This window comes from Tamandua tetradactyla, chromosome 8, assembly GCF_023851605.1.
Source record: "Tamandua tetradactyla isolate mTamTet1 chromosome 8, mTamTet1.pri, whole genome shotgun sequence".
NCBI classification, from domain to species: Eukaryota; Metazoa; Chordata; class Mammalia; order Pilosa; family Myrmecophagidae; genus Tamandua; species Tamandua tetradactyla.
In genome coordinates this window covers 93,584,983-93,607,802 of record NC_135334.1, presented here as the reverse complement: position 1 = coordinate 93,607,802, position 22,820 = coordinate 93,584,983, and the positions used below count along the sequence as shown (strand labels likewise).

The following is a 22,820-nucleotide window of genomic DNA, read 5'->3' as shown; positions in this document are numbered from 1 at the left end:
GGCCGCTTGCCGCCCCGCCCGGTGAAGCCCGCACCCCTCGGCGATCTCACCAGAGTGGGTTCTCTCAGCCAGCCAGCCGTTCCAGGATGGGGTACGCTGTCTTTTTTATCTCTGTCGTGGCTTTGGGAGCTGTTCTGTATCGTTTCTACTCCCCTAGTGGCTGTCCTGGAGGAGAAACTGTGCGCGCCCTACAGGTCACGAGGTCACGAGGCGCCACCCCGCATCTCCCTGTGTGGTACGGGGTGGGAGTCAAGGCTGCGCTGGGGTCCCTGTTCGTAGAGTCCACATCTCTGGCTGCGGCTCGCCGGGCTCCGGTCTCGTCGCTGCGCCTCAGAGCCGCAGTGCCCGCCGCTGCTGCCGGCTCGCGTCCCCGCGACAGCCGCCTGCCGTTACCTTTAACTTTGGCAGACTCTCCCTACTGGGTACGTAGTGGAGACAGAGGAGAGGTTGTAGGCTGGTTTTAATGGCTTCAAGTTACCAAGCCCTGGTGTGTGAATTCCTTGAGGGAGGAATTCCACCTGAGTTGGGCTTCACCCCTCCCCTGGGGAGGGCAAAGGCTCCAGACAAGCCCTCAAACAAGCTTGTTTCTGCCTATGTCTGGGGCAGTTGCAGCCTGAGAAGTCCTGCTGCTGAATCCAGAGGCAGTCAAGCCTTTGTAGAAACACAGCCACAGAAACCTCTGTTTTCTTTTTTTTTTTCTTTTTCTGTCAGCCCTGCCCCCTCGGCTCCGGGGCAAAAATGAGTGACCTCTGCTTTGACCAGGTTCACCTGAGCTGGGGGCCTATTTCTAGTAGCCAGAACTTGTAAATTAATTCCATAATTGGCGATTAGTTGGGCTCAGCCCCTGTTGCTGGTAAAGTCTGTTTCCTTTCCCCTCTGGGAAGCAGCCTGTGGGGGAGGGGTGCCAGCCATGGCGGCTTGGGGAACTCACAGTTCTGGTGGGGGCTCACAGCCAGTCCAGCTGGTCCAGACTGGGGTACACTGTGTGTCCAGTCACTGACGTGGTCCAGGAGCTGTTCTGTACTGTTTCTGGTTATTTAGTAGTTTTTCTGGAGGATGAACTAAAGTGTGCTCATTGTTAAGCCGACATCTTGGCCCGGATGTGTGATATGTTATTTTTAAGAAGTTTTTTCTTGTAGGGGTACAAATAGAAATATTCATGGGTCAAATGCATATACGGGGAACCTTGTTAAACTAATCAGACACATAGTGGGGACCACACTGCATTGTATTTCAGTATGAGTAATATAAACTTTGTGGATAGATGATTCTGAGATCTAAATCCTTTGTCTTTATTTTGACAGCTCCTAACAGAGAAGGTTGTGTGTATTGCTGCTGGCCTGAGGCATGCATTAGCTGCTACAGGTGATCATTTTGCTTTTATTTTCTAAATAGAATTTTGGTAAGTAAGGAGAAACTCAACTTTAGGAAAAACAAGCTGTAAGGAGTAATCCAGAGCATCCTGCAGTGTTGTAGTTGTGAATTTTTATTTCACAATAAAGGTAGCTAATAAAAGCAGAAATCACATGGGAAAGCCTTTAGCAGGCAGAGAAAAGGAAAGTGAACTTTCCCAGCTCTTATGACATTCTAGGCTTGGCTCTAGCCTCTCTTGATTTGATTACCCCATTGAATCCTCATGGACATGTTGTGAATGAGTTTAATTTTGCAGAGGAAACTGAGAAGCCCAAAGAGGTTAAACTACTTGCCCAAGGTTATACAGGGAGTAAGGTTGTAAAAGCTAGAACTGGGATCAGAGTCTGGGATGGTCTGAATTCCAAGGCCTATGTCCCTTGCAGTAACATTGATTAATTTAAAAGCTTCCAGTGAGTTTTGGACCGTGAGTGTGGTGACAGAGTTGGGGCTGATCGTGCTTTTGAGGTTGAGAGTGGGCAGTGGAGAGGGGAGGTAGCATGTGAAATAGCAGAGACCCTTTTTTCTTCTCCCTTCCTCATTTTCCTGCTGTCACTCCTGTTGGCTGAAGAACAACAGCTCAACCTGACTTTCCAAGCCGAGGCTCAAGCGTTGGGCCAGTCCCTTTGTAGAGGGGATGGAGGAGCACGTAGGTGAGAAATGGTCCAGTGCACATTGCGCTGATGGTCTCTTGTGGGTTAGTGTTCATTACATTTTTTAAATTAAAGCTTTTATTTTGAAATGATTATAGATTCATACATAGTTATAAGCAATAAGACAAAAGATCCCTTGTGCTCTTTCCCTAGTTTTTCCTAATAGTAATATCTTGCTGTGATAGTATAATATCACAACCAGCCTAGACATTGTTATCATCAAGATATGCATTTCTATCTCCAAAAGGATCATGTTGCCCTTTCATAGCCACACTCACTTCCATCCCACTCCTATCCCATTCTTAACCCCTGGCAGCCAATCATCTACACTCCATCACTATAATTTTGTCATTTCAAGAATGTCATATAAATGGAATCATATGATACATAACGTTTGGGTCTGGCTTTTCATCACTCAGTATAATTCCCTGGAGATTCACCCAAATTGTTGTATCAATAATTTGTTCTGTTTTATTGCTGAGTCATATCCCATGGTGTAGATATACTGCAGTTTGTTTAACCATTCACCCATTGAAGGGCGTCTGGGCTGTTTCCAATTTGGGGCTATTATGAATAAAGCTGCTATAAACATTCATGGACAGGTTTTTATGTGCATATAAGTCTCATTTCTCTGGGATAAATGCCCAGCACTGTAATTGTGGAGTCGTATGGTAGTGATTATAAGCAGCTTCTTCTCTTAGAAATCAGCAGAGCAGCAGAATTGCTTATCATTGCTTTACTTCCCCCTCTCCTACCAACTTTCTATAATTGCTAGACTTATGTGCATATTTCTGTCCAGTCACAAAGCAAACACAGTTCTTGTTATACGTTTAATTTAGCTGTAAACTGCCCCTCCGATTTAATCTGTAAATATTTCTACAAGTATTTCTAAAAGCTAAGGACTCTTTTTGAAAATATTACCATAATATCATCATCATACCCCCCCCAAAATAACAGTTATTCTGTAATTTCAAATATCCAGTAGTGTTTAAATTTCCCTGATTGTGTCAATTTTTTTTTTTTTTACAATTAGTTTGAATCAGAATCTGAATAAATTCTCTACATTGCAATTGGTTGATCTATGTATTTTGAATCGCTCTTAATCTATAGATTACTTTTCCTCTCTTTTTTTCTCCCTAGTAATTTATTTGTTGAAGAGATTATTGGTTTGATTACACCCCTGCACTCTGCTCACACATACAGTCATCATAGCTTATTTTCCATAAAAGCTGACTTGCTGCTTAGGCTTAAAGGAACCATTGGTTATAGGATAATTCCAGAGGAGCAGAAATTTAATGTTGCTATTGGGTGATGGGTCTTAATTATATACTCTGACTGTAGACCAAATATATAGAATTTCATGTAGGCATTTGTATGAGGTTTAGAACATGTATTTCTGAATTAGATTCAGTGGACATGAAAATAAAAAATCATTCCACTGAAATAATGGCTATTTTGAAACTATTTTCCAATCATACATAAATATTTAATTGGCCTTTAGGAATCTTTGAATTCTTCTTGGTATAGTAGAAAGGGTACCTCATCAAGTATTAGGAGACCTGGATCCTAGTATTTTCTTTGCTGCTAACTCCTTGTGTGATTTTGAACAAATCGTATTCCCTCTTTAGGGCCTCAGTATCCTCATCTAGTAAATATGAGGGTTAGACCTGATGTTCTCTGAGGTTCTTTCCAGCTTGGATGGAGTCAGTAGTCCTTTCAAGTTTATCATGAATAAGATGTCATTCCAGTGATTTGACTCTTGGACTTTTTGGAGGGAGTTTTATTAAGTTGGAATTTTCCTCGATAGTCTTGGATTGCCCTGAACACTAGATTGTGAGTGGCTTGGTGGTAATTCTTTTGACCTATTACATGACCCCTTGAAGCAGTGAGTTTCCCCATAATACTCTTGGGTTTTTTTTTTTTTTTTTTTTAATTTTTAAATTAAAAAAAATATAGCAACAAACAAATGCAAACATTCTTATGATCATTCCGTTCTACATATATAATCAGTAATTCACAATATTATCACATAGTTGCATATTCATCATCATGATCATTTCTTAGAACATTTGCATCAATTCAGAAAAAGAAATAAAAGACAGCAGAAAAAAATTCATACATACCATACCGCTTACCCCTCCCTTTCATTGATCACAAGCATTTCAATCTAAATTTATTTTCACACATAATACTCTTGTTAATTAAAAATGTGTAGTAACTAAAGTTCAGAGTCATCTGGTCTTACCCTCATATGCATTTTCTCTGCTTTCTCTTCTGCTCTATTGGGAAGCAAGTGGCACTGTGTTCCAGTGGGGGACTGGTTTGGCATCATCTAGACGGCGGTTGTGTCCTGGGCAGACACTTCCATTGTTTTTGACAGCAAAGGAACCGAGCAGAGTGACAGGTGAGACCTTTATATGATATAGGCATCTGGAAATGATGTGTAGCAATAGTGAGTCTCTAAATTCTGAATTGCAAATTAAACTACTTACCAGGCACTGGAGTAGTTGCAGTCTGTCCCTCTTCACTTACTGCATGGCTGAGAGCACGTGAGACTGCACCCTCTCTGCAGGCAGGCACATCCCAGAGGGAAGACCTGGAAGGACTGTTCCTTCCATGTCCAGTTCTTTCTCCCAAAAGGAGAATGGGGAGATGGAGAGATAAGAGTGTTGGGATCATTGTAATTTTTCTGAGTCCTGAAGGTTCCCCCCTTCAGTTGGGGTTGTGGTTAGCTTCCCTGGAGTCCATGGATACTCTTAGAAAAGGAAATGGGGCATTGGTTGCTGGGCAGGCAGTCTACTTCTTAAGACATTTAAAGCATTCATAATATAAACTTTTACTTCCCAAACATTTTTCCTGCCTTATCAAGTTACCCACTGCTCCCAGGGTGTATCCTGCTTTTTGACTCCTCTGTGCCTTTGTGCAAGCTATACCTTTGCCTGAAATGCCTTTTTGTCCCTGTTCTCCCTGGGAAAATTCAAAGAATTTTTTAAGACGTAGCTCAGATATAGCTTTCTCAATAAAGACTCTTTCCTCTTCCAACCGCCATTGCCTTTCCTTCATGTGCGTTATTATTAATTGCTTTTGTGTTTTCCCACACACCAAAGATTATGAGCTGTGGCAGGAGCTGTGTATTGTTTTATTCTACATTTTAAAATTTTATTCTACATTTTATCACAAGATCTATAACTAGGAAAAAAAATACTTTTTTATTTGATTTGATTTTAAATAACCTGTTTTGGGATCTTGGGCTGGGAAACAGGGTACCATTTAGCCTCAGAGTTGATTTTGGGGAATTTTCTGATGAGACATAGGAATGGATCATCAGCTTCCTATCCTCAAAACCTTTTCGCTTTTCATTCTCTCATCTTGACCTCGCCACCCTTAGTTTCTGGAACTGGAACTCCGCTATCTTCTCTTCATTTGAGCACCACGGACCCAGTACTTCCTTTCTCATGACTGTGACTGGAAACAGCTGCTTTGTCCCTTTATCACCCCACAGAATACTTGAAGGCATGAGAGCAGTTTTATAAGACACTAGATAATTAAACAGAAGTGTCAGAAAAAAGATCTTCAGGATAAGACCGCATCTCTCTGTATGCTAGATCAGGTTTCCAAAACCAAATCTAACTAGGTTCAATGTAGATAATACACTGTCAGGGAAGGTGGTATGATCAGAGGAGGAAAATTGCTGGATTTAGAGATGTAAGGTCAGTTCAAATTCTAGTTTTACCTCTGTGTTGTTAGGAAGCTCGGGTTTGTATTTCCATGTCTGCACGTGACAGACAATGTATGAGATGTCATTGCTTCTCAGTCCACTCAGTGGGTAGAGCTGGGAAATACATATATGTATACTCCTTTTTTTTATGTCTCCACCTGTCTCTATTAAACACCTCTGATACCTCTAATTACAATCCAACAATTGGTTGCTTCTAGCCTTCTCCTTTTCCTTTGATGGTGAGAAGCCTGGCTCCCTGTCCAATCCTCTTGCAGTAACCAGTCTCCCAACTCTGCCAGCCAGCTTCCTTGCCATGTGCTGCTGCCTTTCCCATGCTAACTGAGAGTCTCTCCCCAGGCCCTGGTGGTGCTAGCTGAGTGTCCTCTCTCTGCCCAACCTGCTCTGTTATGCGTGTAATTTCAGAAGAATTTCTTTTTCTGTAGGGCTTGAGAATTCTAAATCAAGATGTGTTCTTGCTGGCTCAGACCACGCAGCTTCATTGACAGGTAAGGTCCAGCTCTCTAAGTTTAACATGCTGTTCAGAATTCTGTACATGACGGTCTGAAATGGCCATATGTGGTAGAGGGAATGTCCTAGACTTTGGAGTCAGAATTCTGCCTCCACTGCTGGTATGATTTTGGCAAGTTACTTTAGTTTTCTGAGACTATTTCCTTGTCGGTAAAATACTTTTTGAGTAGTTATGAGGGTTAGGTGAGATAATATATGTAAAGTAGTCACATCAAATGTAGATTCACTAACTTTTCCTCTTGAGTTTTTCTCAACAGTTCAATAGAAATAAGAATATCTTCCTCTCAGGGTAATTGTGATTATCAAATCATAAAACCAATGTTATATTTATATGTTACATATTGTTGTCTTATCCACCTAATTCATTTAGGTGTCTGAAAGCTTTCCAGCTCTTTAATCTCAAATTAATCTGTTGTATCCATCTACATTTCTAATCCATTTATCTATCTCTTTATTTACTCTTTCTCTATTTCTACTATTTTATTTATGTACCTATTTATCTCTCTATTTTATTAATCTTTTACCTATGAATTTTGCTATCTAACCTATGTATCTATACATCTCTCTAAATCTAACTATGCATCTATTTCTCTAATCCATTTTATATATATTTTTGTATTTCTTTAATTTATCTCTGTTCCAGCTCCTTTATCTAACCATCTTTCTACCTAATCTGTTTTTCTCTCTCATGCTTTATCTCCCTGTTTGTGCATCCATCCATCTGACACCCCACAGTATAAACTTTCCAGTGATTTTCCCCTGAGAAGCAATGCAGCCTTTTCTTGAAAGTGGAGGTTATCACCTCCCTTGCCCCCATGTTGCCCTGACACCTGCTGGTATAACTCTGAAAGATTTATTTGCTAGGAACTTTCCTCACACAGAGTTGAAAGTTACCTTTTTTAAGCAAAGGGAAGGGGCTCTCATACTTAGTGTTTTCAGTGTTTGATGTGGAAATTCAGGAGTGTACAGAGTGTATGTAAATTAATGGTGCCATGTACCCTCTGACCTCAAAGTTATGATGTATTCCAACTGAAAACCTGCTATTGTTGCTGGAAGACTCTTCCCAGAGCACAGGAGTTTCAATACCTTACAAATTCTGAACAATATATACTTGTTATTTAGTGAATTTAAAACAATAGCTAAAAAAGAAACACACCTACTTTTAGTGTTTCCCTTACATTAGATAGATTTGTATATTGTTGAAAGTATTGAGATGAACGAAATGCCAGATTTAAGGTACTCTGCTGGTTACCTGGTTGAACATCTCCTTTAAAGAGGAAGAAAGGGCTGGAGGCCCCAGGAATGGAAAGGATTATTTTCTGAGAGTAAGACCAGGTTAAATGATGTTTCTGTTTTTTCTAAGTAATTTGAAATGGTTGGCATTATATAAACCCTTAAGTTTTTGTTAACATCAGTTTCTTCAAAAAGTTTTTTTATTAGTACATTTATTTTTTATTTCTTATATGGAGCACTTTTATGATGGTGCTTTTTGTACAAAGATGAGTTTTTTAAAAAATTGAGATGTAATCTACCTATCATAATTTACCCCTTAAAGTATAAAATTTAGGGATTTTAATATATTCACAAATTGATTTGGTTTTTATCCTTTAAGTGTAAAACTTAGGAATTTTTAACATATTCACAAACTGACTTGGGTTTTAATCTTTTGAAGTGAGTTAAAAATTGTCACCATTAATAGCCGTCTCTCTGCGTCTTTGGAATTTGTTCGGTGTTTTTTAGCTTTTTTTTCTCTGCAGTTGTTGTAGATTATGCAACTCTTTGGCATTGCAGCAGAATTTAATTTTACCTGCTGATGCAACAGTGTACAGATTCTCATGTGGAAGGCAACTTATCTTTTCAAAAAGATAATTTAGAGTTACTAAGATAAATAAAGGCTTATTACAGACAGTGACTTTACCATCAGTAGCATCTTTGTGATGAACCAGTCCATTTAGGGGATTGATCTTTTGCCGAGGGGTGCCTTTGCCCTCTTCTAAATGGTCTTCATCCTTTGTACATCCTGGTGAAGGTCCAGGGGTGCCCTCGTTCTGGGTGTGAAATATACTAGTTTCACCTCATAGAACTGCAGAATGTCAGAGGGGCAGTGTCACCTGGGCTACAAAAAGGGCTTCATTGATTTATCCTCCCTCATTTTAGAGTTGGGGAAACAGAGGCCCAGGGATGTGATGTAATTAAGTAGCAGATCTGGGACTTGAATTAGAGATGCGTGAATTTTAAGCTAGTGCCCTTTAATGATACTGTTTAGCTTCTGATCAGGTTTTGGGAATATTCCACACTGCCATAGGGCAAGCAGTGCTGGAAAGCTTTACTGGAAGGTCACACAGTACAGTGGAAGCCGAAGACCTGGCTTCTAGCCCCAGCTTGACTTCTTATTAGCTATATGATCTTACAAAGGTCATTGAACGTCTCTAAGCTTTGATTAATTTATGTCCTAGAATGGTGGTATATAATATCTATATAATATAAGCCACTTTAAAAGGTAAAAAGAAACAGGTAAGTGAAATTGATTTTAATAATAGATTTTATTTAACCTGTATATCCAAAATATTATTTCAACATGTAATCAACATGAAAATTATTAATGTTATTTTGCATTTTTGCACTGTTTTCTTTTTTAATAATAAACTTTATGTTTAGAGAAGTTTTAGATTTGCAGAAAATTTGCAAGAAGGTACAGAGTTCCCAAATAACCCCCATCCATACCCCTGACACGTAGTTCCTATATTAACATCTTACGTTAGTGTGGTATGTTTATGACAATTATGAATCAATTTTGATATATTATTAGTAGATGAAGTCTTGTAGTTTATGTTAGGATTCGCTATTTTGTACAGTCCTGTGGGTTTCTATGGATGCATAATGTCCTATATCCACCAGTGTTAGTTTGCTAGCTACCAGAGTACGATATACTAGAACTGGAATGGCTTTACAAGAGGGAAATGTAATAAGTTACGAGTTTATAGTTCTAAGAAAGTGAAGGTATCCAAATTAAGGCACCAACAAAAGGTTACCTTCACTCAAGAAAGGCCAGTGGGTCAGAAACATTCTCTGTTAGTTGGAAGGTCACATGGCTGGCGTCTGCTGGTCCCTTACTCCTGGGCTCTGTTGCTTTCAGCCTCTGTTCCAGTGAGGGTTCCTCATTTTGCTTCTCCAGGGCTAGCTTTCATCTCTTGGCTTCACTTGGCTCTCTGCAGATTCTGGCTTGCTTAACATCTCATGGCTATATCTGCTGGGCTCCAAGTAGCTCCAAACATCCATGTCTCTGTTCTCCATGCGTCTCTATCTGTGTCAGCTCTTCTCCGAAGTTTCTGTTGGCTCTGAGGTTTCTATAGTTTCTGTCATTTCTGACTCTTTCCAAAATAGTTCCCCTTCTAAAGACTCTAGTAATCTAATCAAGACCTACCTAGAATGGGTAAAGTCACATCTCCATCTAATCAAAAAATTAAGCCACATTGGGCACGCCACATCTCTGTGGAGGTAATCTAATCAAAAGTCTCCACCCTGCAATATTGAATCAGGATTAGAAGAAATGGCTGCCTCCATAAGATTGAATCAGGATTAAAACATGTCTTTTCTGGGTTACATAATATTTTCAAACTGGCACACCACCATTATGGTATCATATACAACAGTTTTATTTGTTTATTTTTCATACAATAACATTTTTAATTTGTACATTTAATCACCATCCACAATAGTTTTATTGACCTAAAAATGGCAAGATATTATTAATGAACTATTCTACACTTTTTCTTTTTTGCACTTTTTCACTTACCGCACATCTCATTTCGGGCTAGCCACATTTCAGGTTCTCAGTAGTGACATTTGACTGGTGGCTACTTTAGCGCAGTTGTAGAGCCTAGGAATTTTAGGGTTGGAAAAGTTCTTAGAGATCATTCAAGGAGTCATACAGTGATGCCTATAGGCCAAATTATAGTTCATGGCCTCATTTTGTTTGAACCTGAATGCTTTTTAGACAGGTAAGTTGCTCTCCACTTTGCCACTGTCACCCATCAGACTAAAGCTTAGAGAGGATGTGATTTGTCCTCTGAAGCTGGTTAGCAGATCCAGATGTAGAAACCAGGGTCACTTGTCTCTGAACTTGCTTTCTTTCTATTAAATCACAATGTCATTCAGTCATCTCCCTGCCTATATCACAGGATTGTTGTTAGGTTCAAATTAGCTGAAGTACTATACAGATGTGATGTGATGGTATTATGCTTTCTGCTGGACAAGATACTCTAGTGAAATAATATTGTGTTTAAAAGTTTAAGTAATATAGCTTTTGACCTGTTATTTTTAAGAGTAATTTTTCTAACAAAAGGTAATGCATACATATGTATATATATATAAAATCGGAAAACATGTTTTATATGTTAGACATTAAACTAAGTATTTGTTGAATGAATACATGAATAAAAAAATCACACATACCCTCTCCTTAACAAACTACTAGCAACATTTAGCCTTATTTCCTATGCGTAAATTTTCTTTCAATTTATATGTTGCAATGGATTTTGTATCCTGCTTTACTCGACTCAGCGTTGTAACATAAATATAAAACGACTTGTCTTAACCATTTCTTTTTCAGACTTGTGCTATTTTCTATCATTTTGACTAATGTCCCTCCACTTTTTTGTTGATTTTCTGTTTGTTTAAGATGCAGGAGAGCTGTATGTTTGGGGGAGCAACAAGCATGGGCAACTGGCAACCCAGGCTGCTTTTCTTCCTATGCCCCAGAAAATACAAGCACACTATTTTCAGAATGAAAAGGTCACTGCTGCCTGGAGTGGGTGGACACACCTGGTTGCCCAAACAGGTGAGAGAGCAAATGGTTGGTAGGAGCTTCTGGGGGACAGCTGTCTGTCTAAACAGCCATGAATGCTTGGGATTAGGAGTTAATTTTTATCCATGAAAAGCTTGAAAGACTGGAAAGGGGAGGACCTGGGACCTAGTTCTGCAGTCTGCCGGAAAGTATTATAGGTTTGCATCCAATAAAAGGTAGGGCTGGGTTAGGTCAACTCTTTCTGGCCTTGAGAGTTCATGAGGTTTTGAGAAGGAATCCTTTGCAGCAAGCATCACTCAAACATTTGTCCAGATTGATTGGGGAGTCTTTGCCTTGTCATAGCCGAAGAAATGACTCTATTTGCATTTGCATACAAAATGCGAAGATAAAGATAAATATTTCAGGATTGAGGCATGAGTGTATTTTGAATCATAGCTAGAAATGGCATTCCAATTAAAACTTTTATTGACCCTAACAAACTTTGTACATTGATTCAGACATCTCATATACCCCTTGGATGTTACCACATCATGCCATATAGCTTTTGGAACTGTCATCTCTTGAGTCTTCATTTCTTTCTGTTCTTTCTCTCAGGGCCACTCTCCTTTCCCAGCTTTCATATTCCTGACTTTACTCTCAGTTTTGTTTTTCAGTGGCAACTCACCCCTACCTTCCATGAACTCCTGCTGACTTTCACGGAGTTCCCGCAGACATGCAATTTGTAATTCTTAAAATCTATTATTATGTCAAGGCCTTCTGAACCTCAGGGGTTCTCAGGAGTCTCCTTGCCTAGTTTTGTCCTGCTTGTTAGCTATACACAGACCTATTCTTGGTAAACCACATGTACTACACATTTGCCCATGCAAATATAGACTTATAAACACACATATCTGTGATTCTTTTAATTGACTTTTTAAAACAATTTTATGATCATCTTGGAACACAGGCCTTTATAACAAAAGTCTATAATAAACTTTCCATATTTACTACTTCAGAGGATGTTCAAAGGAGAGTGTGTCATTCATTTGAAGGAAGATCATGACTTTCCTCTGGAGGTTCAGGCTGCTTGAAGATCAGGATGGTATGCAGAAACTTTTCTTAGACCCACTGAGCAGAGTATTGACTTATTTGTGTAATTGTTTAATGTATGTCTTTTCCTCCAGATCATAAACTCTGTGAGAGAAAGCACCATATTAGTTCTGCTCACATCTGTATCTCCACTGCCTAGCAGAGCATATAGTCATTTTCTGTACCAAACTGTTTCTAGTTAAAAGAACTTAAACATACAAATGTAGTTTAAAGCAGGGTAGACAGCTAGGATTGCTGACCTCTTCACTGGGCTCCTTGGCCAAAACCTCTCATTTAAGAACAAGAGGTTTCAATTTTGTCTCTTTGTCAGTTAATGTTTATTAAGCACCTATTGAGCAATGCATTGATCTTTGGAAAAACAGAAAAGACGTGGGCCATGCCTTCCTACTAGAATGTGAATAGACTTAACTAAGAATATGGAGAAGAAAGACTTCTTCTTCGTTCCTTCTATCCATCCATTATTCACCAAACAAATGGTGAGTATCTGTTTGCATACCATGCTCTCTACTAGATACAAACCCTGCCTTCAGGGAGACCACTTCCAATAGAGGAGACAGATGTGTAATCAAATGTAAGTACACTCTGGTATGACATACGCAACAATAGAGCTAAGTGTAAAAGTACCATAGAAACTCTGTGTAGGTGGTGTGGCTAAGGGAGGATTTTCAGAAGACCTAAGTAGAGCCTGGGCTGGATTTCGAAGGCTGACTAGAATTTGTCAGGTTTCATAGGGTGTGAAGGATATTCTAGGACCTTGCTACCAAAAGTTTGTGGACTTGAAGCATCAGGATCACCTGGGAACTTAACTAGGCCTGCAGAATCTCAGCCCCCTCCTCAGACCTCCTCAATTAGAATCTGCCTTTTTTGAGATCCCCAGGTGACTCGTATGTACATTGAAGTTTGGGAAACACTGTCTTGGGTACCATATCTTCAACAGATAATTATAACACGTGGCCTCTATTTTAGGAATAGACTGTATCTGCAAAATAGTTTTGTTCAAATTATTATTATATGAAGTCAGGGGTCTGAATGAACAATTTGATACATTTGCAGTATTCATTTGAAGCAAATTATTTATTTTTTGCTATGGCATATTACTTTTATGTGTTTATTAAGGCCATTTAAACTTAACTAGTCACTGCTTTGTTAGTCTGTTTTAACTGGAATTATATTAAAATATGCAACTGTTGAGTTTCAGAATCCTGCAGTGCAGAATTTTTACCCAGGCTCATGTCACCCCTCCCCAATTTGGCCACTTATAGGCTGAAAATAATATCAGAGGGTGATTTTTGTTGAACATCTATCATAGGCAAGTGCTGGATCGTAGGTACTTTATCTGTTAAGTCATTTACTCTTCTCATTAGTGTGGACATTTTTATCCCTGTTTTATTTGCAAGGAAACTGAGGCTCAGAGATTCAGCAAGTGTCCCCAAGCCTCTTGGGAAGAAGTGGCAGGTGAGGATTCAAACTCAGGTTGGTCTGACTCCAAAATTCATGCTCCAATAAAAATAGAAATTATTTCCGATTTGTCTAGCGTTTCATGTATAGACCTTCAGAGTAGACTGACCAGTAATTTGGAAAAGTCATTTTGTAGGCACAGTGTATTTGTTCATCCAGAAATAGGTGAAGAAGGGAGTAGTTGGGCTAACTGCATACGGGGTTCTGAGTGATTGGTTGTTAACAGGTAGGCGGATCATGGTTTGTCAGTCCTCAAGGAATCACAGTGCAGTAAAATACCAAATGGTAATAAGTTTGGTTAAATCTGGCAGTAAACCCTTTAACTAGTTAGGTGGCTGAATAGTGAAAGATACAGAGGTGCTGCTTCTTTGATTTTAGCTTTGAAGCATTGTAACTGATGCTGATTCTCAGATCTAGGTCAGCAGCCCAGCCCTTGGGGAGGTAGTTGGGGGTTGAAACTCATGTCCCTGACACCGTCTGAGTCACCCCAGGTGCTTTGGATCTCAGCTTCAGATCTCCATCTCCTCTATGATTTTTTGGTAATGTTTCAGGTTTGTAATTCACTTGTTAATTCAGATCTCTGTCTATGTACTTTGTCACTTTCCCCTTTCTCCTAATCCCAGGATTTAAAAACTTCAGAGGTTTGAGTGTCCTGGTTGTCATACTGAATTTTGGGTAAATGGGAGTCACTGCTATTTGATTCATCATCTTTGTGCTCCCTCTGACAGCAGTGGAAGCCCTTCCTCTGGGTTGTGGTCATTGAGATGAAACACAGAGGCTTCCAGTTTAATCAGACTCAGCTGCTCACATTAATGGGGGCATGATTTTGCAGGAGGGTCAGAAACAGCTCATTAGTGGAATGAGGAGTTATTTGACTCAACTTGTTTTCACGAGCGCCAGTGGTGAATTGTTCCTGGGACCTCTCTGTGGGCCTCTTCAGCACCAGAGGCTATTTTCAATCTTGTTCTGGGAGGCATCAGCAGCATGACATTGATTAAAAAATAATTTATACACAGTATGTCTAGTAGGAAAGATGGGTTGGGATGGGATAAGATGAGAGAAAAAGAGAAAACTTTGCCTTCCCCCTTCATCATAGTCTCTAGACCAGTGATTTTCAACTAGAGATGATTTTTCCCCAGGAGGCGTTTGCAATATCTGGAGAAATTTTTTGGTTGTCACAACTGCAGTATGTTTCTGGCATCTAATGGGTGGAGGCCAGAGATGCTGCTGAATATCCTACAATGCAAGGGCAGCACCCAACAACCCATGAACAAATATTCATCCCAAATGTCAGTGGTGCTGCAGTTGAGAAACACTGCCTGAAATGGACATTCCCAGGGGTAGGTGCTTAGCTGTGGCAATTCACATAGCATCAGAATCACTTTATGGTTTGTCTCTCTGGGAACCTGTGATGTGTTCTCTGTCCTCCCGCCTCAGGAGTCTGGTGCCTGCCTGCAGTGTTGTGATGGAAAAACACTTTTTTTTTCTGTTAGAAGAACTTGGAGAGAGTCTAAGAGAATCTATTCTAATCTGGGAGAGTTGGCAAGAATACCTGTATTTCCAGGCTGGTGGAATTGCATTCTGGAAACCTTTTCCAAGCTGCTTAAGGTCCCTGATCATTGTTCTCAGGATAGTCATGGGACTCCTGGGTATCTTTATCTAGGTTCAGTGACCTCAGTTCTCTCATCTGAGAGTCATGATTCCTTGGGCTGACATGCTTCTCATGAGAGTAGGATGACAGATATGATGCCTTCTTAGTTTGGTGATATTTAAGTCACTGCATCTGGTTAGGCCTCAGTTCCCCTATCTCTCAAGTAGGATGTTAAAATTCACCTGCATTCTACACACATAATTAATGAATCTGTGTGAAAGATCCCAATTAATTGTAAAGTGCTGTTCATATATAGTTGAGGGGTCCCTGAGGTTGGGATATGTGAGTTATTTAAGGAGTTAGTTGTTTGTAGAAAGACTTCTATTCAACAGAGTCTGGGCAGAGATTAGGCTTACCAGCATTCACAAGCTGGTCATGGATGCTATTCTCAATATCCAGTTCTGACAGGCAAAGTTTCCTAAAGTTTCTCTCCCATGCAGCAGGCAAGTGGCTCTTTTATATTAACAGCAATTTGGAAGATCTTTGTGGTTTAAGAAGGCAATGTTCCCTGTTAAAATCTCTGACCACACTCTTTATTGCTCATTCATGGTACCCAGCCCAATATGTAATTGTATATATTTATTTGTATCCTCATTGTTTAATGTCTAGACTGTAAGTTCCATGAGAGCAGCATGTTTTGTTCGTGGCTGTATCTTCAGTACTTGGCACAGGACTGGCACGTTGTAGATGATCAGTAATTAATTGCTGAATGAATGAATGAATGAATGAAAGGCTGACAAGGTCAAGAGAAATATAGTCTTGGAAATCAGACAGACCTGAGTTGAATCTCATTCTGTCAGCTTTTGGGCTGTGTGGCTGTGGGCAGCTCCACTCTTCATCTCCACCATAGTTCAGGCTACCATCATCTCTTGCCTGCCTCCTGCAGTGTCTGCTTTTCCTCTGATCTTCCCAATTCACCCCTTCTCCCCTTACATCTCTTCTCTGTACCATAGTTAGAAGATCCTTTCATACCCACTGTGTCATATTTAAATGGCTTTCCTTTGCTCTTATGATAAAAATGTAAACCTTAGTGGTTCTTCAAGGCTCGAGGTGGTCTGCCCTCTGCCTATTTTGTCAGCCTGTTTCTCATCATGCTACCTCTTGATTTCTGTTAGGCATTCAGCCCTTTCTTTGATACCTTGTATTCCTTGTACCATGTATCATGTATTCTCACTATAGGGCATTTGCATCTAAGGTTCCCTCTTCTTGGCACACTTATCCCTATACCCTTCCTTCATCCTGACTTAGGTAAATCTCTTCTTCCCCCTAGGCCTCATCTCCTCAGGTGAGGCCTTCCCCTGAAATCTCTAACTAGATGCTTTTCCTTTTTATCTGTTCTTCTAGCACCATACACCCTCCTTTGTGCTATTTACCATTTTTGTAGGATTCTTTGATTAATTACCCTCCCATTAAATGCAAGCATCAGGAGGGCAGGGACCATGTTCATTTTTGCTCATCACTGCCTCCTCTGTGCTTAGCAAAGTACTCTGCACATGCTAGGTAGGTTCTCAGCAGATGTAGGATAGATGAGTAAACCGAACTTCTCTGAGCTTATTTCCTCACTAGTAAAGACCTGGTAAGAGAATTAAATGAGATGACGTAGTAAAGCACCCAGCATGGGACTGGGCGCATGTCTGTATAATACATATTTGCTCTACCTGCCCTTTTGGAAACTGGAGCTCTCTGGAGATTGGATACCCTGTTTCTCTCTTTCCTGCAAAGGTCTCTGTGGCGTTGGATGTGGAATTGGTCAAAATGTCTAGAATCTGGCTGCTTTGGGGATGCTGGAAGCTTTCCCAGAACCATACCATATCCCAAAGTACCTTTTTGGTCTCACAGGGGATATGGACTGAAAAAAGGGTCCCAAACACAAAAAGTTCTTTGACATTCTAGACCTTCTTCAGTGTCACCCAAGGAAGTCCTAGAATCTTAGAAGTTTTAGAGAATCAGAGATGGGAGAAGTAACTTCCTCACTTTGCAAATGTGAAAACTGACAGCCAGAGGAAAGAAAGTGACTTTATGGCCGCATTGTAGCTAAGAACAGAGTTCTACTTTCCAGTAATTTTTTTCTCTTCTACCATCACTGTCTTCCTTCTTCTTGGTTAGGTTCTTTTGATGGAGATATTTTTATTCTTTTGTAATTTCTCTAAAGCAGGAAACTGCATGGCACATGTGAAAGGGACCAGCTCATAGCCATTCTCTTTTCAAGTATCACCAAGAAATATTTTCTTGCATTTGATATCTAAGCATCAGTGAAATCTAAGCCTAGCAATTGATTCATACTAAACTGAGTTTATAAATACACTTAATGCTGATTTTTCTGTTTTTGAACCAGGATTCTTTCCAGAACAGGGTGACAGTGTACATTACTTCATCTTCTTTGGGACCATGTATCATGAAACCTCAGCCGAGCTCAGGGAGATTCTGGCCTCATGGGCTCTATTTAAAGGTGCCTTGGAATTCATGCTGTCTGTGCTTTAGAACTGTAAGAATCCAGCGGTTAAAAGTCAAACTGAGCCCAAAGGACAATTTTGAAATGGATAGCTTTTGCTTTTTATTAAAGTCATTAGTTTCTTTTTCCTTTAACTTTTATTTTGAAATAATTTCAAACTTGCAGGACAGTTGCAAAAATAATACAAAACTCTTACAGAGAACTCCAAAGTGCCACCTTCCCCCTTCCCAATAGCCAGATCCACCAGCTTTCACATTTTGCCACATTTGCCGTATCATTCATCAAAATAATTGGTCTTTTTTGTTTGTTTCTTATGATTGCTAATTATTTTAATTAAATTTTTGAATTAGAACAGTTGTAGGTTGACAGAAAAGTTGTGCAGCAAGTACAGAGTTCCCATATAACGTCCCTATGCCTCACAGTTTTCCCTGTTGTTAACATTTTGCATTAGTGTGGTAACTTTGTTAACAATCGATGAAACATTATTATAGTTATATTATTAACTACAGTCTATAGTTTATATGAGGGTTCATTCTTTGTACTGTTCTATTCTGGTGATATATATATCTAACCTAAAATTAATCATCTTAGCCACTTTCTAGTATACAGTTCAGTGGTTTTAGACACATTCACAATGCTGTGCTTCCATCACCACTATATATTACCCAAACTTTTCCATTACCCAGGCAGAAACTCTGTACCAATTGAACATAAACTCCCCATTCTCCACCCCTACCCCAACCCCTGGTAACCTGTAGTCTAGTTCCTGCAAAGTCATTGGTTTTTATACTAGAATCCTTAGAATGTCAGTACTGGATGGGATTTTAGTTATCATCTGGTCCTATTCTTTCAGGTTAGAGATGGGGAAACTGAGGATTAAAGAAGGAACACACAGGGAGTGAGTGAAGGGGCAAGGACCAGAACTCAGGTATCATGAATTTCAGTTCAGCACTCTTCCATCTTGTCACATTCTCTCCAGAGATGTTGAGGAAGTGTGAATGACTTAGCTGGTCAGACCTGGGGTACCTGAACCAGGAATGATAATTCCTTATGTTCATAAAGTTCTGCTTCAAGAAAACACTGATTTTTGCCTGAAGAGTGCCACCACAGATTCCTTTACTGGGTGTGTGTATGGAGTGGAAACCAGGACATCGTGCCCGGGAGTGAGGATCAGAGGCCATTCCAGAACTCCTAGAAACAGCTGCGTTTCCATTTGTGATAGCACAATGGCAGCCATAACTCTCATGAACCACCTTTATCACTATAAAGCACTGTCACATTTGTTTTCTTATATGATGTTTGCAAGAGAAGCATTACATTCCTTGCTTCACAGATAAACCCTAATTGTTTAACTACGCTACTTTCGTTCATATAGATGGGCAGAGCTAAAACTTCAACTTTACTCTAATTCCAAGTCGTATGTGTCTCACAGTGCCCTTACTCATTAACCAAACTTCTCTTACTCTTCAAAGAATCATGTTTCCCCAGTCGTTGCCTGTGTTATTGCATTCTCCAGGCAGTGAAGAAGGGAGTTCATAGTTATCTTTGATTCTTTCAGCAGGAATTTGTAGAATGCATATCTATAGGTACATGCACCATGCTACAGAATACAGAGGCATATAAAATCCAGAACTGCCTTCGAGAAATGTGTGGTTAGATGAACACATGAAACATTATTAGAAGAATAAAAAGAATATGGCATAGGGAAGCATCTTCAAGATCTTTTCATAGGCAATGATTTCTTAGACTTTAAACCCAAAGCACAAGCAATGAACGAAAACATAGATAAATGGAAACTTCAAAATTAAATACTTTTAGGCTTCAAAGGACTTTGTCAAGAAACTGAAAAAGCAGCTCACTCAATAGGATAAAATATTCTGAAACCACCTATCCAGTAATGGTTTAATGTCCAGAATATATAAAGAAATCCTGCAACTCAACAATAAAAAGACATTCCAATTTAAAAATGGGTAAAAGACTTGAATAGATGTTTTTCCAAAGAGGAAATACAAATGGCTTAAAAGCACATGGAAAGATGTTCAATATCACTAGCTGTTAGGGAAATGCAAATCAAAACCACAATGAAATATCATTTCACACCTACTAGAAATGCCACTATTAAAAAGAAAAACAGAAAATTACAAATGTTGGAGTGGATGTGGAGAAATAGGAACATTCATTCGCTGCTGCTGGGAATGTAAAATGGTACAGCCGCTTTGGAAGATGGTTTGGTGGTTCCTCAGAAAACTAAATATTGAGTTGTCCTATGGCTTGGCAATTCCGCTACTTGGTATATACTCAGAAGATCTGAAAGAAGGGATGTGAACTGACATTTGCACACTGCTGTTCATAGTGGCACTATTCACAATTGCCAAAAGATGGAAGCAAGCCAAGTGTCCATCAACTGATGAATGGATAAACAAAAGGTGATTATATACATACGATGGCATATTATTCAGCAGTAAGAAGAAATGAAATCCTGAAACATGAGACAACGTAGACGGACCTTGAGGACATTATGTTGAGTAAAATAAGCAAGAAATCAAAATAAAAATATTGTCTGATCTCACTGATATGAAATAATTAGAATAAGCAGATTCATAGAGTTAAAATCCAGAATATAGGTTACCAAGAGATAGAATGAGGGTGGAGAATGGGGAGCTGAATTTAATTCGTACAGAATTTTTAATTAGGTTGATTGTAAATGTTTGGAATTAGATAGAGGTTAAGGTAGCACATTATTGAGTGTAATTAATAGTGCTGAAATATATGTGTGATTGTGGTTGAAAGGGGAAATTTAGGGTAGTGTATGTTACTAGAAGAAGAGCTGGAAGATAAAACATTTCTGTATAATATAGTGAACCTTGTGGACGATGACTGTGGTTACTAGTACAAATGTAAGAATGTTCTTTCATGAACTAGATAAGTGTACATCACTATACAAAATGTTAACAAAAAGATGGTATGGGGAAAAGTGCACCTAATGCAAAGTGTGGACTATAGTTAACAGTTATATTTGATTATTCTTTCATTGATTATAACAAAGGTATCACACCAATGCTAAGCATCAATAATAAGGGCGCGAGGGGTATCGGGTTTTTCTTGTTGGAGTAATGAAAATGTTCTAAAATTGATGAATACGAAACTCTGAATATACTGCGAGCCATGGATTGTATGCTTTGGATGCATTGTATGGTATGTGAATATATCTCAATAAAACTGCTTAAAAGAAAAAATAGAATATGGCAAAGGGCCCAAGAAGTGGCCCTGATACCCAGTGCTCTAGGGTTTCAGGGTAAGGAGAGATCAGTGTGGGTGGGGATGGTCAGGGAACGGTGTGAAAATTGTGGTTGGGCTTTGGGAAGGTCAGATTTTAACAGATGGGGAGTTTGGGACTTGGTTCTGTTCCTTTCTTTTTGTCCTCTGGCAAGATAATAAACTGTCCCTAACCTCTTTTCCCCATCTGACCAATAGGAGGGTGTGGACTATCAGGGATCTCTAAGGACCATTCCAGCGCAGAAATTCCATCCTATGAAAAATGAAACTGGCCTAAGGAATTGATCAGGGATGTGTTAGAAAATTAAGTATAGTATCATTTATTACAGCCTAATTTATAATGACAAAAATAAATTGGAAATAAATGAAGTTGTAGGGACTGCCAGATAAATTATAGTACAACTGTATGTTGAAATAATATAGAAAATTAAATAGTATGTTTTAAAAGGATATTGAGTGACAGAGGAATATGTCCATGATATATTAAGTGGAAAGATCAGATTACATTGCTACTACTCTATAACCCCTAAATTTGTTGACAAAAAGAGGATTTTTAAATAGAAAAGACTAGAAGGGAATATGCCAGAATATGATCTCTGACTGGTGGGATCATCAGTGAATTTTTTCTTAATTTTATCTTTTCTATATTCAATATGCACTTTTCAACCTGATTGTATCCCTATAGATGTCATTTTAAGTATAATGAATAAAATTGCTTACCCCTCAGTGCAGGGAACTAGCTCCTTTGCTACACATTCCTGTTCTGTGTCCATGACAAGTCACTTCCTTGGGCTTCACTCAGGAGGTAGCATGGAATAGAGGCAAAAGATTCAGGAGGCAGGACGATTGGGACCTATTTTTGGCTCAGTCATGAGTCAGCTTTGTGACCTGGGGTGAGTCCCTTCTGAACACCCTGAGCCTTGGTTTCTTCACCTGAATAGGGGAGTTGGAGATCTATTACAAAAGTCCTTTGAGCTCCAAAATGCAGTTGTTCCTAAAGATGAGGAATTTCTCCACTGTCATGGAACCAGCTCAGAGGTTTCATGGGTTCTTGGGCCCAGTGTACCTACTTTTTCTCCTGCTCCCTCTGCACCTCAGCTCAGCTGGCTGCTGGCAGATTCCTCCTGTTCAGAGCTCGGGGTGGGGGGAATCGCATTGGGTTTCTAGCTGGAAACATGTGGTGATAGCATCAGACCACTAGAGGGAAGCATTGTTTGATTAATCCTCCCTTGCTTTCCCACTGTCATTTCTGCTCTGTCTGCAGGTGAAGAGTAACCTTGATTTGTCAGGGAGTTTCAAATTCTAGAATTTTAGAATTGCAAAAACTTTAAAGATTATCCAGTAAGTCTCTATTATATTGCAGGTGTGAGATGATAGGAGCCAGAAAAGGCAAGTGACCTACTTAAAGTCACACAGTATATATTTTTTAGAGTCTGCACTTAGGGTTTAGAAAGAGCCTGAAGAGAAAGCCAGAGGTGTGACTAGTTGAGTCCACAAAGGGTGGCCAGGTCTCCTGATTATGCAGGAGGACCCTAAGGGATCTGTCTGTGTTTACCTTTACTGAGCTCTTCTGGCCAGAGACTATAGAGAAGTAAAGTTCTAACCCTGCCCCCAGGAGCTCACGTAAGGGGATTGAGGGAGGAGCACATGCTGTTACCCCAGTGTTTCTTCCCCCTATTCACCCTCTAGTGCTGAGGGTGACACCTCCAAGGTTAGGAAGATGTCCTGGGCACTCCCACTTTATTATTTCCATGAATCTCTATATTCAGCCTCTTCAT

The 22,820-nt window shown here is 39.6% G+C and overlaps 1 protein-coding gene across 13 annotated transcripts in view; it reads left to right on the top strand.

The window, feature by feature from the left end:
- SERGEF (secretion regulating guanine nucleotide exchange factor) overlaps positions 1-22,820 on the top strand; it is a 328,021-nt gene that overhangs the window by 18,643 nt on the left and 286,558 nt on the right. For 12 of the 13 annotated variants that reach the window (XR_013156840.1, XR_013156841.1, XR_013156839.1 and 9 more), the window contains exons 5-8: positions 1,305-1,365; positions 4,354-4,467; positions 6,225-6,287; positions 10,991-11,149. Coding sequence is in view for 9 of the 13 variants with exons in the window: in XM_077114155.1 (XP_076970270.1) it covers positions 1,305-1,365; positions 4,354-4,467; positions 6,225-6,287; positions 10,991-11,149 (397 nt within the window). In the remaining 4 variants the exon portion in view is untranslated. The remainder of the gene's footprint in view (positions 1-1,304; positions 1,366-4,353; positions 4,468-6,224; positions 6,288-10,990; positions 11,150-22,820) is intronic. The other variant, XM_077114152.1, reaches the window with a different exon arrangement.